The following is an 18,618-nucleotide window of genomic DNA, read 5'->3' on the forward strand; positions in this document are numbered from 1 at the left end:
AGGAAGGGGGTGAAGTTTTCCTTCTTTGCTCTGTGCCTGCACCGTGGAGGGGCATTTCAGGGGAGCACAGCTGCCTGAGCTGCCCTGCACTGGCAGGACACGGGAGGATGCAGGAGAAGAAGAGCTGTCCCACGGGAAAGCCACCCCGCAGAGCTTCCACACAGAGCCCCGCATGGCAGGAGGAGTTCTGTAACGTGCCAGGAGCACAGGAGACATCCTTTTAATTAAAGACAGCCAATCTGTGAAAGGTATTTTTGGCAACCTAAATGTAGATGCAACTGTAGTGAAACTTGCCCTTCGCGTCTGGCTCCGTTTCTGAACACAGTGCTCATCTGATCCCAACCCCATCCACCTCCTCAGCCTCTGCTCTGTGGTCACTGGTGGTCCCTCTGTCCTCCTTCCACCTCCAGAATCTCTTCTAGCACATCCTCCCGCCAGCCGGAGTCCCAGAGAGTCTTCCCTCTCCGACACTCCTCATCACACTCCACTCCCTCGTGAGAGTTTGATTCCCCTTCTGAAGACCTGTTTGTCACCTCCTCACTGACGATGTGTAAATCTGCATGTCTGTTCCTAATATATCCCCCTCCATCTGATTTCACCTCTCAGCTTGCTTCTTGGGCATCTCCATCTGGTGATCCTGCCGTCATCACCCAGTTGAGTTGCTATAACCAGGTACTGAGCTGCTCTCCTTCCCCCAAACCCAGCCTTACACCCACCCTCGGCCTCTTGCCCCATGGACCTGGGAAGCAGCTGATGTTTGTGATGGTCTTGGTGTTCCTGTCCTGCCCCCCATCTGGAATCAAGGCCTGGATAATGCTTTATAAGGTCATTCCCCCTTCCCTGTGCCTCTCCTGGGGAAACATGCTTTAACACACAGATGATGAGTGAACCAGTTCCCCTCACCCATCCTGGAGCATCCCGTCTCCTGCTGCCGCCCTGGACTGAGCTGAGGAAGGTCAGATGTTCTCAGTGCTCGTTCACAAAACATATCGAGTTCATTTAGGAGTGGACAGCTGAGGACATTTGTCTCCTTAGTTTATTTATTCACCTATAAGACTCTTCCACCTTTCTTTGAGCATGTGAATCCCTTGGACAGGGGCTGTGCACTTTTCTTGTTGACTGTCCCGTTAATACAGCGAGGGATAACATTGGAATTAGAGAAGTGAGTTGAAGGACTGAGTTTAGCTCCTCTCCAGCTGGGTTACCAACTGCTGCCTGCCAGCCAGCCCAGATGCACAGACCACGGCCCTAGGGCTGCACCCTGCTGCTGGTTTTGGGGTGTTGAGCTGCTGGAGGGACCCCCAGAACATCACAGGGAGAGGTGTTGGGGCTGGTGTTCGAACTGGCTGTAGTAGAGATGTAGCTGCTGCTGCTGCAAAGGCAGCATCTGAAGCCACATAGGTGGGAGATACCCCATCAATGCAACATGTGGAAAAAGAGGAAGGTACTTGCCAAAAATGGGAGGATGTGGCCCTGCCACACTGCTGGAGAAGGAGGAGGAAGAAAAGGTGGGGAGTGGATTGGTGAGGCATCCAGGGCCGAGCACAGGCAGGTTTCAGCAGGGATGTGTGCAACGTGGAGGAAGTTCTCCTCATGAAGAACCTGGGGGTGGCTGGAAGGCCTTCAGCTTCCACCGTAGTAGCATCTGCTGTCATCCCTGCTGGAGGGATGTCCCGTGCCTCCATGGCTGCACTTTCTACCTGGCTCTTCCACTATGATTTTGGGCATTATACGACTGGGACCTGCCTGAGCCCAGTCCTGGCCAGTGCCAGGGATTGAGCTGGGATCTGCTGGCCATCCTCAGGGTGTACTCAAGGGTGGAGGGTCCCATGGGGGGTTGTATGAGAGGGAAACCCAGGGGATGGCCATACCAGAGGTCCAGTCCAAGTACCCTGGGTGTGGAGGAGGGTGAGAGGTGGAAGTGAAGCAAAAACTGTCACTGTCCCTGGAGGGTTGCTGTTTTTGGGTAAGCCCCTCAGCACATCGTGTGCTATTATGGGAGGAGAGAAGCTTCCGCTCCTTCCATAGCTGTGAATGCTCGTTTAGAGGGAGGAAGTCATTAAGACTAATCAGGCCATAATCAGGGCTGTGGCTGTTTGCCGGGCACCCGCTGTGTACAGCTCCATGCAGGATGCTCTCCAAGGGGACCCTGGTCTCTGAGTCCCAGGAGACAGCAGGTCCTGCACTGGTCTGTGCTGGGGCACGAGGACCTCCATGTGGTTGGGGGGTGGGGGCTCTGCCTGCCGCCCCAAACCCCAGGTGATGGCAGAAGGGACAGCGCGCCTGTGGCTCAGCACTGCAGTTGTGATTCAGGAATGGGTGTAGCCCTTGCTGTGAGGTTGTGCCAGCGCTGTGGGTGCAGTGGGCTGTGTTAATGCTCGCAGCTGGTTTTAGCACATGCAAAGACGGGATGATGTAGGGAGCCCTCAAGGGCCCTCGTTGCAAATCCAGCAATATGCTATGAGCATGTATCAGGGACTTGGAGATGAAAACTTTTAATACAGCGTTTAACAAGTTTAGAATACCTGAATCTGAAATGAACTTCACAGTTTAGGCTGCAGAGCTCACTTGGATGGGGCTTGCTGAACTGCTCAGAGGGTGTAATTATTTTTGGGAACATGTGGTGCTTCAGAGCACACCAGACCAGGCCCTAGATACCTTCTTGTCACCTTTGTATTAATTGGAATTTAGATTGAAGCTCTGCTAGTGGATCTTGGTTTGTTTTTTTCCCACAGAAGCATGTTTCTTTCCAGCACATACACTTGTTAACTAGGTGTGTGCTGGAACTTACTGAAGAGAACAGGACATTTGAATTCCAGGAACCAAAGAAATCTTTATATAATCACTGTCCCTTATTCACTCTTTTTTCCCCCTATACATATGTATTTTGCTGAGAAGAAGATAAAAGCATTTGGCTCTTTCAGAGAATAACAACTCTTCCTGTGAAAAAAGGAATCAAGTCAATTTTATTTGGTACCGCCAGGTCAGAGGGAAGCTACTGAAGCCCAGCACCTCTGCAAATTGGGTCACTTATTTTAGAGGGCTGAGCCTGGAACAGGATGTCTAACTTTCAAGTATGAACACGCTGGCCTTAATGGTTTCTAAATGGAAACTGAGACTCCACAGAGCTTCTGTTTGGGAAGCTTTCTTCCTTCCCTGCTGAGTGAAGGCTTTTTCCAGTCCCTATTTAAGCTTACTCTTTTTTTTAAAAAAAAAAAAAAAAAAAAAGAAGGCACTAAAACAAAGATTAAACCCTCAGTAGCTGCTTGTGTTCACATTACACTTTGGGCATTTCAGTGGCTTTGCCAAAGATCCTTGTGACCAGAGACCTTTCAAGTCCCCCATTCCCCGTTTCCGGATGGCTGGGATGCTTCGAGCCCGTGCCAAGGTGCAGCCACGGGGCAGGGGCTCTGCTGCCACAGCCCTAGAGTTTTCTCGTGCCACCAAAAATGTCCCAGCTCGGATGTCTCCCAGAGGCAGTCTGGAGAGGAGGGCTGATCTTGCTTGCAGGCCACCCACGCTGGCTGGGAGCCGAACACAGGGACATGGGCAGCAGCCAGTGCCGCGGTAGAACAGGAGTGACACAGAGGGTTCTGGGCACCCACAAGCTCCACAGTCAGCCCCATCATCATTTCCTACATGGCTGATGCCACATTTTGAGCTGTGCAGAAGGAGGGCAGGGCCAGGCTCAGCCTGTTGCTCCCCTTCATGCAGGCATGCTGTCAGGTCATGTGTGCTTGCCCCTGCCCAAGCCATGTCAGCCAGCAAGTTGCTCTTGCCAGGGGTGAGAAAAAGTGCAGAGAGACTTACTTTATCCAGCCCAGTTAAAGCGAAGGGAGACTCATCTCTGACCAAGAAATTCTTCAGCCTCCAGAAGTTCCTGGTTTTCTTTTGCTCCCTTTCCCTGTCCCAGCCTCTGGGAACCCTGAGGGATCAGCTCTCCCTCGGGGCTCTGCAGCCCGCTGAATCTCCCAAGCACCCTCAGCTCTGGCCACCATGTAAAGCCCATGAAAGCAAAGAGAGATGAGCACAGGGACGTGTGAGAATGGGACCAGCCCTGACAGCAGTGTGGTACCTCTATCCCTGAGAAGGGAAGGGATAGAAAAGTCAAAGCATGGATTTGGTTTTTGAGATGTAGGAAAAGCCCTACATCTCAGGGGCCAACTGGGAGCCAGGCTTCAGTCTAGGAAGGGATGTGCCATGCATTGGTTTTTGACAGAAGGTCTGCGAGGTGGCTTCCCTGGGCACAGCCAGGTGAAAGCCAAGGGGGTCTTTGAGGGTCCAAGAGCAGCCTGGAGAGATGGTGCCAGTATCTCTCTGCTCCATGCACCTGCCCTCTGGCAGGAGCAGAGCTGGGACTCATCCCCTCCCTTGCCTCAGGCACAGGGAGCCTCAGGGTGGGTTTCTGTCCAGCATTGACCTCAGACATACCTCCAGGTTGCTCAGATGTGTTGGGAGCTCCGTGTGGGGCTTTAGGTTGGTGCAGGAGGTGGTCTCAGCATTGGGAAAACCAGCGTGTGTGCGAAGGGCAGGGAAGTCTGGCACAAAGCAGATGAGCGTGTCAATGCTCATCAGGGTGAGCGCCGCCGAGCACGGGCTCCCTGTGTGTGCTGTGCTGGCAGGACCTGAGCTTGTTCCTGTGAAATTAATTCATTATCTTGGTGCAAACCTGCTCCCCACAGCAGCAGGAGCCTGTTGGTGCCCAGGCATCCTGCAGCCGACCCCGCTGCTGCAGCAGCATCACACCACTCCTCGGCATCCCAGAGCTGGTACCTGCACGTTCACAGCTAGCACTTGGCACGGTGGGGTCCTGAGACACAGCAGCTGCTTCCAGAGCTGTAAATACACAGCTTTCTCTATGGTTTAACACTCTTAAAAAAGAAATCGAAGCAGATGGAGCTGTACTACAAGCAGCTCAGTGTCCACCCTGATTAGATGCTTCTGTTGGGCATCTCCCCACTTGTGGCCTTTGCCCCTGAGAGCTTTTAAAAGGATGTAAAGACTGAATTTCACTTATCTCCAGAGCCATTTCCTTCTGAGTGCTACTGTTATACCTCAGACAGTATGAAAGAAAGCGTATTAAAAGACAGATTGACTTTTCAGTCTAATCCAATCTGGGGAATTTGCAGAAATAAAGGAGTTAAGTTAGTACTTTGCTTCTCATGCACTAGCCCAGTGTCACAAATAGTCACTCTGTCCTGCACATTCCTTCCTGCATAACACACTGGGCACACCAGCCTCCAGCAGAGACCAGCTCTGTGTGTTAGGCCTGGTATTTGTCAGCTGTGGTGGCTCCTGTTTGAGTTCTGTTGCTGGTTAAGGTGGAAATGGGTTTATATGTGGGCACAATCCAGTTGCTGTTGGCCTGGGACATCTGTAGCACATGTATTTTGCCTAGAGGAGACACGTAATTCTTGACCTCTGTGGGCTGGCCCCCCATGCTGGCTCTGTGGAGGATGTGAAGCTATGGCAAAGCTTTGGAATTTCAGTTCTGGAGAGATTATCTTGAACTTTCAGTTCAGAGTTTCCCTGCTCAGCTCCTGTGTGCCAGCTCTGAGAGCAGTCCCTGGGGAAATGCCACAGGGCAGGACTCAGTCCTCAGCAGCAGGCCAGTGGACCTCCTCCATTTGCATGTAATTGCAGCTTTCCTTTGGCTTGAAAGTTTTCGAAAATCATCATGTTTTGCAATTCCTACCTTTGTCCCAGCAGACAGCAGCAAAGGAAACTGAGGTGAAGGGTGATACCTATAGACATTTGGGGCTTGGCTGACCCCAGGTGACTGTGCTAGTGCCCCTGAGCTGCCAAGACCAGTCACCCATTGGAAATACAGCCCACAGGGCAGCAATCCCTCTCAGATGACCACCCAGAGGGAATAACTAAAGGTGTTTCTGAAAGGCTGCAGTGGTATTGCTCAAGCCTTTGGGGCAGGAGACATCCCTTCTGCCCTACATGCAGACCCACAGCCTCCTCCTGGCTTTAACCACAGAGGCAGCTGCCCCAAAAGGGCTCAAGGCTCTTCCAGGGCCTCTGCAGGGAGCCAGCCCCTTGCTGGGGACTGCATGGAGCAGGTTGCTGCTCCCTCTATCAGCACCTGGGCTGTGGCTGCCACCAGGACTGTTGTGTAGAGCTCGGTGAATGCAAGGCTCTGCTTCTGTCAGCGCCTGTGAGACCAGAAAGCTCTTGAATCCTGACCTTCAAACTTCATCCCCCTTCACCCCTGTTCCCCTTGACTCCTGTTGCTGCCCAGATTTTCCCAACAGCTGTCCTCTGCCTCGCTGGCTTTGTGCCTAGATCAATCTCTCTGCCCTGCATGTGCATCTGTGCAGTGACCCCACTCATTCCCCAAGGTCCTCAAGTCCCCACAGCCTCCATCCCCTGAGACCCAGGATCTGTGCAGCCCCTTGTGCCTCTGTCTGATGGAGGGAGTTCCAGGTACCTCCAGCTCCGCTGGGTTTGGTGATCCTGCTGCCATGGAGTGAGCACTGCAGGGTTTGGACCTCTTCTCTTTCCATTTGTAAATCCCCCCAGCACAAACAGGGCTTGGTAAATAATAGTGTGATGAAGGGGTTTAGATGGAAGAGATCTGACAGCCCCCATTGAATGTGATCTGAACGCCCAGCCCTGTTCCCTCTCCTCGCTGCATGCAGCAGCCCCCTGCTCCTTAGGGCATAAATTACGTACCATTCCCTATAGAATTGAGGGCATGGTTAATTCACCAGCACGTTCCTGCTGCCCAGCAAAAAATTATGAGGCTCTCTCTCCTCCCCTGGCTAGCAGAGCTGCTCGGTACATCTGCTGCCTGGCGGAGGGAGGCAGAAGCTTTTTATTGTCAGGTCCTCTGCTTATTTCTTAGTCTTGCCTGACTCTTCAGTGGAACTGGCAAGGTGCAAATGTTGGAATGTTTGCAAGTGGAAGTCAGAACTAATGTCCGAACACCTTTCTTGTAGTAGCTGGAATAGCCGGCCGCAGGAGGCAAATGGAGATTTCCTGGTCTGAGCTCTTCCTGACCACGTGTGACTTCATTTTAGAGCAGCCACTCACATTCGGTATCTCCTGGGTCCCATCTGGAGCCTGAGTGGGAAATTGTGCTCCTAGCAGTATTTTGAGATGTAAAAAATCACCAGTGTGGAATGACTGCGAAGGATGCTCAGTGCGCAGGGAGCAGGCTAAACAAAATATGTCCTTAGGGCTCACCACTGTGTGAGAGAGGCAATGTGATGTGTGATTTTTGGGCTATTATTAATTCAACAAAGAGAGCAGTGGGGCTCAGTGGAGGACTTGGGCTGGACCTGCAAAAGCCTCTGTAACAATATGATACACAGCACTTCTCCCTGGGAGGCATCCAAAGCCTCATTTGTGGAGCTGAATTCTTGTTATAAATCATGGGGCACGTGACGGGCTGCATTCATTTAGGCTGCCTCTTCTGCATCCTTCCTGGAAGCTCATCTAATAAGAGCTGGCCTCTGGATGCTCGAACATTGATGTGCCACCGTTTGTTAATTGCTGGCAGTAGAAGAGCTGCTTTTTGCCTTAAAATGTGGAATCCCTTCCTAGAATTGCACTTGGGACTAATAAAAGCCCGTGCCAGGTTTAATATATTCTATCTCACAAATTATCTGGATTAAATACAAGGGCTGTATACTGCCAGAGAGGGGATATTCCCAGTTTAACATTGCTTCTGGGCCTTGGAGATCCCAAGACACTGAACCTGAAAATTGTGATTCTCTTATGTGTGGAGGAGGGGTTTGGCAGCAGTGCTTGGAAGTGGTCATGTTTGGCTGAGTTAGAGATTTAATTGCCATAAAAACTATGATTTTGTAACCAATAGTTACAGCTGCAGGAAAGATCAGAAAGCATCTGAATAAATCAAATTAACTACCTCCTGCTCCATCTATATGAGAGCAGAACCTTTCAGGGCAGGATTTAAAACACAACCTGGTTGACCCTTAACTCTCCCACCTACGGATTGAGGAGAGTGAATAGTCTAGAAATACGATCAACTGAAACAAGAGATAGAGGGGACTGTTGTGCTGGATTAAGTGAGGAGGCTGGTCTCAGTCAGGGATGGGGATGGGTAAATGCAGAGGAGGGCAATGAGGAGGTAGCCAGCTCCTGTGAAAATATCCCGGACTCACAGAGGCCTTTGGGCTGCGCAGTCCAACACCCCGTTAATGGGCAGACAGTGGGCCCTGTTAATTGCTGCACTAGCCCACACCTTGACTCGCTGGCTCCTGACTCTGATGTTCCTGATGCCCTAAGGCAGACGGTTCACTTCACCTCCCATTGTAGCTCGTATCTCTTTGCGTGTCTCACTCTGGCTGTTGTTCTCCTCACGAGCCTTGGGATGATGTGGCGAGTCCCGACTCACGCCTGACCTTCCAGATTTCCCACCACTCTCCGTTGCGTGCCGGCGAGGAACGTCAGCTTTGGGAGATTTTGAGTTTCTCGCTTTTGGCCGATCCTCCCTCACGCTCCCTGTCAGAGACAAACACCTCCCCAGCTGCCTCGCCCCTCGCTCCGGGGCAGGGGCTGCGGCTCCGCGGAGCCCCGCGCCTTCAGCAGCCGGCGGCGCTGGACAGCTCCGGCGGGCGGGACCCCGCGGGCGGCGAGCGGGGCCCGGCCGCCCCCTCCAGCCGCCCCCCTCCCTCCGGCCCACCAGCCTGGCCCTACAATCGCCCTCCCGTCCCGTGCCGTCCCTCCGGTCACTCCTGTCCCTCCTCCGGCCGACCTCGTCCCTGATCTCCGGCCGTTCTGTCTCTCCTTCAGCCCCCCCATCCCGACCCTCCAGTCACCCCCCCCCTCCTCCAGCCACCGCGGCTCTCCAGCCGCGCCCTCCTCCGTGCCGTCCCGTCTCGTCCCTCCGGCCCCCCTTGGCCCTCCTCCGGCCGCCCCCGTCCTGGATCTCGGCCGTCCCGCCCTGTCCCTCCGGCCACTTTGGCCATCCCGTCCCGTCCCTCCTCCGGCCACCACGTCCCCGATCTCCGGCCGTCCCCTCCCGTCCCTCCTCTGGCCGCCCCCATCCCTCCGGCCGCCGGCGCTGCAGCTTCCCCAGTCCCCTTTCTCCCAGGAGACCCTCCCTGCCGCCCTGCCCTCTCCTGCCCGAGCTGCCCTCTGTGAGCGTCTGTTCTGCGATGTGCAGCGAGCCGAGAGGCAGAGGGCAGCCCAGGAGGAGGGGTCTGGAGAGAAGTTCATAGGGAGCCCTGCAAGAGAGGGGGATGTGTGTGGTGCTGTGGGGGATGAGCCAAGGCTGCCAAGCAGAGGATTTTCCCCAGGACTGAGGAGAATGAAGGACCAAATGCTGTCATCTCTCCCAGGACATGGTGTCCCTGTGCTTTGAAGGGGGCAGCAGCTGTTGGAAGGTGCTTGAAGGTCTGACCTGCTGGCAATATATCCCTCCCTCAGAAGGACTTTTTTCCCTACTCCTCCTGCTTCCTATCCCCTTGGTAGTGTGAATTTTAAGTAAATTTTGGTTCTGGTGGGATTCTGGCACAAGGCTGGGAGAGTTTCCAGTCTCCACTGCCTCCTTCCCAGCAGCCAAGGCCATGGGGTCTTTGGGACACACCAGGCCTGAGGAAGGGACCAATGCCCAGAGCCATGCTGTGACCCTGCTCCTGCCCCAGGGCTCCCGGGCACCTGAAGGAGGGCTGAGGAGAGCCCTTCCTCTCTGCTACCTGGCCTGGATTGCCTGTGCTGGCATGGCCAGGGGAGAGGCAGAGCACCACAAAGGGCTGGGTTCATTGCTCAGCTTGGTGACATCCCACTTTTGTCTCCTCACAGGCCAACCCTGCTCCCATTATCGTGAACACAGACTCGCTGGAACAAGGGCTCTCTGTAAGTCTCCCGGTTTCGTTTTGCTTCCTTTGATCAAGTGGTGCATTTGCCCTGCTCAGCAATGCAGGGAAGACTTTTCCAGCCCAAGGAGGCCCTGGTGAGGTGGCAGAGGAGCCTGATACCTGCACCACATCCCCACAGCACATCCCACCCCCAAACCTCGCTGGGTGACACTGTGCAGAACCAGGGCTGGCAGCAAGCGATGCTGGAGACTCCAAGCACACCGAGGGTACAAGGCAGAAGGCCTTGGCAGAGGAACTGCTGGGCTGGGTGCATTCAGGGTTAATCATACAGTCATTTACTCCACCTCCCATGCAGGTTGGCTGGGAGGCTCTGCTGAGGCATCTCTTACCTTCCTGCACTGCCTCAGCCTCCTTAGGCAGCCCCAGCCCCTCAGGAGGGAGGCAGGGCTCTCTGGGTGCTTTCTGGCATCACACTCACCAGTCCTCAGGGCAGCAGGACCCATCAGATGCTGCTCCTCTCCCAGTGAAGGCTGCCAGCAGCTGAACAGTGCTTGGTGCCTGTGTTTGCAGCCACAGTGCATTTGGCACTCTTGGCATAGTGTAAAGATAATCTTTCTCAGTTTGTTGCAGGGTTTGCACACTGTTGCATCCCTTCCCAGAACATTTGGAAATCATTCATGCTGGGGGGATGGAGGAAGGAGGATGGCCAGGAGGGTGGCCAGCATGGGTTTCTGGCCAGCAGCACTGGTTCCACACTTGTGGGGTGCTCCCCTTTTCATTTGCCCAAAGGGAGCCCAGTTAACAGCTTGACAGGGCTGGATGCTTTGCATCTGGTTTTCTTCTGGTACGTGAAACTTCAGCTGCCTTCCACATTAATGAAGAGGCACCAGGACTCAGAGCTGGGGTGGGTTTGTCTTTGGAGTCATGGTAGAGGGCTGCAGGTGACTTCTGGGGATTGAATCCTCCTCGTAGAGAACTGCAGATCTCAGCCCACAGCCTGTAGTGGGGTCAGCACACATTAGAGCTGTGCTGGGCTGGTTGGGCAGGGCTACAGAAAGGAAGGGAGGCCTGGCTCAGACCTCTACAACCCTGGCTGTGTGATTTAATTATGCCTGAATTGAAGCCACCAGGCACTGGGAAGGAAGGCAATGGTGCATCTCTCAGCGTGGAGGCCCTGGGTCCCACAGCCTTGTATGAATGTGGCAGAAGAGATTTGTTGTCCCCAAGGGTTACCATCCCCAAAGGCATCGCAAGACAGAGTGTTTGTGGGTCAGAGGTTCTCTCAGTGTGCTGGGCTCCCTGGCTGCAGGACAGGGCCATGTTGCAGCCTCCTGTCTGCACTCACCTGTTCTGATCCTGTTCTACAGGGAACTGGAAAAAGGGCGATGTCTCCTGGAGGGGAGGGACACACCACAGAGCAAGTGAGGGGTGTGCTGTGAGCAGGGCAGGGAGGTACTCCTGAATGGAAAGTCTGCTTTCACATCTGTTTTTGTACCCTCCCTCAGTACAAAACATTGGAGGAACATTGCCTGTTCCCATTGCAGGCACCAGCACTGCATCCCTCACCAGTGCCACTCCCTCCTCCCTGCCTGTGTGCCCAAGGGCAGTGAGAGGTGAGCCCAAGGGCTGAGGACAGGCTCTGTCACCCCAGGCAGGTTCCCAAGCCCTGCAGAAGCCAGCATCAGGGTGCCCACCTGCGGGGCAGCAGACACCTCCTTCCACGGCAGTGGACTCCACTTTCCTGCCCTCCTGACTGCCTCCCTCTAGTCCAGCTCATTAACTCATATCCTTCCCTCTCCCTCCACCTCCATATTCCTGTCCATGCCTTCTTCCTGGTGCAGTTCTTTCTTGCTGTGCTGGATGGGAGCTCCCTTCCTGCAGCCCCTAGGGTGGGTTTGGCCGTGTTTCAGGGGGTGGTCTGCAGCCCTGACAGGCACCAGCATCACCCTGGGGATGGCAGTCACTGATCCCATCCATCCATCCTCAGCAGCACATGCCAGGAGGGACTGTCCTGCAGGGGCCAAAAGGCCAGCAGATTGTGGCTGTCATTTTCTGGGCAGAGTGGGGACCACCAGCTCTGTACCCAGGTGTGTGCCTGAGGTGCCTGGAGGAGCCTGTGCCCAGGGCAGGGGAGACACCTCACTTTGATTCCTTTCAGTCTCCAGCCTGGAAACCCTCTTGCCTCCTACTTCATGTTATACCAGGAGAGAAACGAACCCTGCTCCATCTTTTCCTTCTCTGGAGTGCTGGATTCCTCAGGCTCCAGAGAAAACACCCCCTCAAAACCTCAGCAGTTTATAAGGTCAGCAAAGGAGCCACACCAGGAGCTTGCTGCAAAATCCAAAATGCCAAATCAGTGAGCATGTTTTTTCACAAACCCAAAAGCTGAAGCCTGTTGGTACCGGGTGTATTTGGAAGGGTTAAAGTCACATCTTCCAGTCTTTAATTACTTAACTATTCAATGCTTTCTGTAATGATAAACAGATGGATGTAGTCTAGTTCCTTCCTGTTCTAGCTCCATTGATTGCATTGGACTAGCTGCTGGGCTGGATTTGGCCCCGACTGTTTATCAAGAAGTCTGTTCTGCATTTCAATGTCCCTGTCCACCCACTTCCATCCCCAAGAGCACCAGCAGCACCGTAGCACTGGAGTGGCTGGGGCTCAGCTCTGTTGCCTGTGGCTTGTACAAAACCCAGCACCCCCACAGTGTAAAACCACAAATAAACCATTATAAAATGCCTGCAGTATTAAAAGCATCCTTTGAAGGATAAGGATGGGTGCCTGGGGAGATCACCCACGCGAGCCCCAAGGTCATTGCTCACAGTTTCCACCCTGTATTTTGCCCAACAGGTCCATAGCAGGGAGATGGAGAATCGGAAACAGAGTTCCCATGGCAGATGGGGTCTCTGCATTTCAGAGCAGCCTGTCTAAAGCTGAAACAACTTCTTGCTTCCAGGCAGTCCCAAAGTGAGCAGGGAAGGTCACTCCAAAGCCCTTGAGGAGTTGATGGTTTCAGAGTCTGGGTCCTTGGAGCCAAGCAATGAGGTGCCATCACCTCCTCAGTTTCTAAAAGCCAGGTGTGAGGAAGCAAAGTGCTTTCCAGGCCTGATCCCAGCCCACGAGCACCACAGGAGCCCAAGGCTCTGCCACCAATTAACACAAGGCAGCCTTCTTGTGCGGGCAGTCAGCAGTGCTGACTCTGCTGTTGGGGTCCCCAGCCGTGGTCTCTGCAGGGTGGGAGACAGCAGAGATGGCCATTGAGTAGGGCAAACTTGCTTGTAAGCCTGAAAAAAACCAGAAAAAAATCAAAACTAAACTGCCACTCTCATGCTTTGGTCCCAAGTGCTGGCAGCGGCACATCCCACTGCCAGTTCCTGCAGACAGTGTGGCTGCACAGTCCTCCCAGCTGTTGATGGGGCTGTCACACTGCAAACCCCTTCCCTCTGCCCAGGCTCAGCAGGTTGGTCCTCATGGCCCTCTGGCAAAAGGCTGACCAGAAGTAGGGCATTTAGGGCATTTATATACTCTGTGCACAAGGCCAACACCGTGGGCAATGCACACCAGGGGTTGAAGCCAGGGGTTAGCTGGAAGCAAGTCAGTAGGTCTCAGTGCTGCGGCAGGACATGTGGATGCAGGGAGGTGAAGGGAGGGAGCTCTTGACCTATTTTCCCTGGGCCCCCTGCCATGTGCAGGCAGGGAGAGCTCTCCCTCGCCAGCAATGTCGGTGCCCGTGCCAGCAGGGACATGCCCATTGCTCCTGCTGCTCCCCTTTCCTCTTTCTGGAGCGGGCGTGGGGCATCTCCAGGTGCCCTCCACCCCCAGGTCTGCCTGGCACCACCAAGGGCTGGCTCTCCAGCCTTTGGACCCTCTTCATTATGTTGATACACATCTGTTCCACCAGCAGGTCCCACTGCCTGTCCCCATGGCATCCCTAACCACAGGGTATGGGCTAGATCCTGCTCCAAAAGGGGCTGTGGGCAGTGTCGCCCTTCCTGCAGGTTATTTCCTCCTACAGCCTGGTGGGCTATTCGGGTTGCATTTGAGGAACCCCATCTTAGTCTTCTAAATTTGGCCTTCTTTTTTATTTAAAAAACAAGCGAACGCCACCACCACCACCACCCCCAAAAAAAAAGCCAAAAGAAAAGAACCAGAAAACCCACCCCCAAATCCTGACTCTCCAGCAAATTGCAGAGCGTGTTCCACGTGCACTGTTGCGGTGTTGGCCGGCGGAGCCTGCAGACAGCTTGCAGTAGCTCTGGAAGGTGTGTGCTCTTCTGTTTATCAAATGAGTGTTAACTCTGCAGCCTTCTGTTGATGATCTAAATGCCGTCATCGGTAACTATTTCCCTGCTGCTCAAAACGTGACGGGGAAGTGAAGGCCAGCAAAGGCGCCTCTTCCTGAGCCCTCGGGTGGGCTTGTTGCATGGGAAGGGCTTGGAAAAAAATACCATTACTCTTTTCCATGAGGAATCAGGTGATTCTTAGGATCAGAATAGGCAGGGAACAGCTGATTACCTGTCCAGCCCCTGACACCCCTGTCAGCTCTGCAGGTGCTACATGAGGAGAGGAGAGCAGGGTGGAGTGTGCTCTCCCTGCCTATGGGTGATGGAGCCAGGATCTTCCCACCGAACCCATAGCGCTGAGTCAGCCCCAAACAGGAGCTGGGGAGGAGCACAGGGCACTGGCAAATGACAGGAGGAACAGCCTGTGGCAGAGCCAGGCCATGGCAGCTCCGATGGGTGTCATGGGGAGGTTTTTGCCGTCAGCAAGTGACTGGTATTTGATTTTCCGACACTGGAACGTTTGCTTTGTTGGCTCGTTCCCTTGGTTACGTGGTATATATTAAGTTCTTCATTTGGCTTCCTTATACAATTAACTGGCATTTCGTTGCGTGGATTTTGGAAACACAATCAGAGCTGAAACTTTGCGGTCAGGCCTGGCTGACCCCAGCGTGCCTGGCCAGAGCAGGCTGCTCCCAGCAGACACCACTTCAAGCGAGCGCCGACACTGCTGGCTGTCAGGGAGCAGTGCAAAACACTGCTCAGCGTTGGCAGCCCTGAGGTTTAGGGACTGGGGATGCCCCCGGCCCCCCTGCCTGGCAGCGGGGTGCCTGACGGGGTTGAGTGCTGGGGTGTCTGTGCACCCCGGGCGCCTGCCAGCTCGCGCGCTGCTGGCTCTCGCCACGACTCACAGATTGTCAGAGTTTTCTGCAGATCCCCATCCTGTAGGGATGTGTACACTGTTCCTCCGAGGCCGTGGGTGTGCATATGGCTGGCTGTGTGGCAACTGTGCTGAATGCCAAAGCAGAGAGGACAATGTGTGTAGTAGCAAAGGGTGCCAGGAATCTGAGTCGCTGGAAAGCTGGAGAGAGGCGACGCCGCGCCCCACGCACCGGGATACCAACTGCAGGGATGAGCTGAGCCCGAGGGCTGCGCTGAGAGAGGCTGTGAGGGCGGCACGGGCCAGTGAGCCGGCTGCACTTAGGATTAGTCAGGACGGCAGGACGAGAGGAGGGAAAGGCAACTCATGCAGGAGGGGGAACCTGTGGCGAGGGAAGCGATGCCCCTCTGCCCTCAGGAGCACAACCCAGGGCAGCACTGTGGCAGAAGGTGGCACTGGCCATGTGTCCCTGTCCCTCTGAGGCTGTCAGAGATCCTGCTCTGGTTTAATCCCATCACTTCTGGTGCTTTTCTGCCTCGGGATCCTTCTTTAAGAGGACCAAAGCCTTTCCCAGTGTGCTGGGAGGATCTGAGCATTCTGTTGTTGGGGCATCGGAATGTCCCAGCTCTGAACTCTGCCCTGAAATCTTCCAATGGCTGAGAGGCACCAGGCACAGAGCACATCCAAGAAGGGACAACCCTCTCAACCTGTGTTCCCTGGAGCCTCCATCCCATCTCTCTGCTCTGGACTCTCCCCAGCCTTATCCTTGAAGCGCAGTACCCACAACAGGGTGTGGGATTTCTTTGGCCTCCCAGGACAGGGGATGAGAGTGAGTGTGTCACAGGTGGCACAGCCCCATCCCAGATCCTGGCCTGTAGAACTGCTCCTCCACCTGGACCCCTGATTATTGCCAGCTAGAAAAACTCCTGCCTGCTGAATCTGGGGTCCCATTACCTCTGCCTGGTCAATCAGAACTGACTGTGCCCTGTCACCTGTTTCCCAGAGTGACTCAAATTATGAGAGTGAGTTCGGTCCCCTCCAGAAAAACTATGAGTCAGCAGCGTGCCCTGGTAGCCAAAAAGCTCCATGTCCTGGGGTGCTTCAGGCCCAGCATCACCGGCCTGGTGAGGGAGGGGATTGTCCCACTCTGCTCTGCACTGGGGTGGCCTCACCTCGAGTGCTGGGGGCAGTTTTGGGCACCACAATGTAAGAAGGATATAAAGCTATTAGAGGGCATCCAGAGGAGTGCTACAAAGGTGGTGAAGGGTCTATAGGGGAAGCCACATGAGGAAAGGATGAGGTCACCTGGCTTGTTCAGCCAGAGGAGGAGACTAAGGACAGACCTCATCGGGACCTGTGGCTTCCTCACGAGGGGAAGACGAGGGACAGCACCGATCTCTGCTCTCTGCTGACCAGTGACAGGACCCAAGCCTGAGGCTGTGTCAGAGGAGGTTTAGGTTGAATCTCAGGAAAAGGTTCTTCCCCCAGATGGTGATTGGGCACTGAACAGGCTCCCCAGGGCAGTGGTCACGGTCCCAAGGCTGCCAGAGCTCAAGAAGCATTTGGACAACACTCTCAGGCCCATGGTGGGATTCTTGGGGCTGTTCTGTGCAGGGCCAGGAATTGGATTTGATGACCCTTATGGTTCCCTTCCAACTCAGGATATTCTATGAAAACTGTTGCTGTTGAGTGTAACAGCTCTGGATGCTCCAATAGCCAATTGCTTTGCAAATCTTGTTAAATTTTGGACGTTAGCAGCTGTTTATGGTCTGATCCTGATGACGTGGAGTGAACCTGCTGCCTTGTTTTCCTGTGTATGGCTGGTTATGAGAAAAATGGATTTTTTTTGACTGCACATTTACCATTTTAGAGCCTACAGTTGCATCCCTTTTGTTTGTATCCATTATGTTTCCGAGAGCTCTGCTTTAACACTCTGAGTATGGGAGACCTTTAAGTGTGGGGATCAGTATGGTGTACAGCACTGAGACAGGCTACACCATTTTTGTATATAAGGGCAGCACGATGTTTTCACCTCTCGCTGTGCCCCACTCTCACACCTTGTTTCCTTTGCACCCAACTAATTTCATAGAATGAATTATTCTGAATTTTCCGTTAATACAATCATGCTACTAAAAGATTTTAAAAATATAAGCTGCTAAAGGTGTTTATTATGTTATTATGTACAGACATTTTTTTCTTTTAAATGGACCAACCCCCTCTCTTCCTTTCCTCCAGCAGTGAATTCCTGAGGTTAATTATATGCTGCGTAACAAAGGTGTTATTTCCTTTTGTGCCTTCAGTTGAGTTCCTTTTCAGGGCTGAAGAAATGAGCTGGGAGAATAAAGGCTTTGCACTGAAGTGCATTAAAGTCAGTGGGCTTTGGCTCATACCCAGGAAGAAAAGCAGCACATGGTTTAATTCCAGGGCAGGCTCAAGCAGTTGCATTTAAGGTTTTTTCAGCGGTGATGGTGCAGCTTTTTGGTTGGATTCTTCATATTCAGCTGTCAGAGGGGAAAAATGAATTCCCCAAGGACCAGCACATAGTCGTAACACGCTGTCTCCCTCTCTCCAGATGAATGGCAGTGATGGGATGTTCAAATATGAGGAGATCGTCTTGGAAAGGGTAAGTACTCTTTACTCACCCGCCAGCAGTCTTTGCTGCCTCTTCCCACTCACCCACCCACCAGCACAGCCAGCCCCCCAGGCATCCCTGCACCAGCTGATGGGGAGGGGTTGGTCGCTGCTCCCTGCTCTCTCTGGAGGTTTTTGCAGGTGTCGCACTTGCTTTGCTTGCCTGGCCCTGCAGCACGGGGAGAGGTGGGCTTGCTGCTCCCCTCTCCCCCTGCAGACCCCTCCAGAAGGCAGAGAGGAGGGCTTCTCCCTTGCCTCCCTCTCTCACACCCCCACCCACACAAACCATCAGTGCAGTGGAGGAGGCTCTTTGTCATTGCCTTTGCCAGAAAACGGAGGTGCAGGGAGCTCTGCTTGTGCTGGCACTCAGGTAGGTGCACCCCACAGCTGGGCACAGGGGACAGATGCCGCCCCGCCACCAGACTGCCCACTGCTCTGGGGTACACAGCCTTGGGATGCTAAGCTGCAAGTACAGGTCTTATAGTAAAACAAGCCACAATGGGAGAAGTTTCTGCTGAAGCCTTTTCTTTGTTGGCAACACAGAGGCGATGGCATCCGCTGCTAAACTCAGCTGCCCCCACATATGGGGTTTATCCAGGGGCAAGCCAACACCACAGAGGGCAGGGAGGGCTTTCCCTTGGTGCCCAGGAAGTGAGTGGGATGGAGGGATGGAGAGGGAGTGGGAAAAGCAGGCCCAAGGTTTACTCCAAGAGACAGGCACAGCCCTACTGACGGGATGGCTGGGGTGGGAGGCTGCCCACGGCGCTCCACGGCACACCTTGCCTCCTCCTCAGAGCCGTGCCAGCCTCGCCGCGTGGCCAGCATTGCAGGGGGAGACGCATCGCTCATTATTCTGTTCCTCTCTGCCTTTAGTCATCTCCCTCCTTCCCTTGGCTCTGCATCACGGAGGTGGGTGGACGGAAGGTTATCTGGGGCTGCCGCCTCACCCACCGCTTCCCCGGCATGCCTGACGAAACCAGCCCAGGGGATCCTTCCTTTTTGGGCTAAGCAATTCTTGCTCCGGGCCCAAGGT

The 18,618-nt window shown here is 54.1% G+C and overlaps 1 protein-coding gene across 1 annotated transcript in view; it reads left to right on the plus strand.

The window, feature by feature from the left end:
- The window catches only part of DLG3 (discs large MAGUK scaffold protein 3), a 77,347-nt gene that overhangs the window by 29,731 nt on the left and 28,998 nt on the right, over positions 1-18,618 (plus strand). The window contains 2 exon segments of the mRNA XM_039378119.1: positions 9,778-9,831; positions 17,527-17,577. Of these exon segments, the coding sequence (XP_039234053.1) occupies positions 9,778-9,831; positions 17,527-17,577 (105 nt within the window).

Source organism: Pipra filicauda, unplaced genomic scaffold, assembly GCF_003945595.2.
Source record: "Pipra filicauda isolate LSUMZ 115617 unplaced genomic scaffold, ASM394559v2 scaffold9_size5747161_pilon, whole genome shotgun sequence".
Classification (NCBI taxonomy): Eukaryota; Metazoa; Chordata; class Aves; order Passeriformes; family Pipridae; genus Pipra; species Pipra filicauda.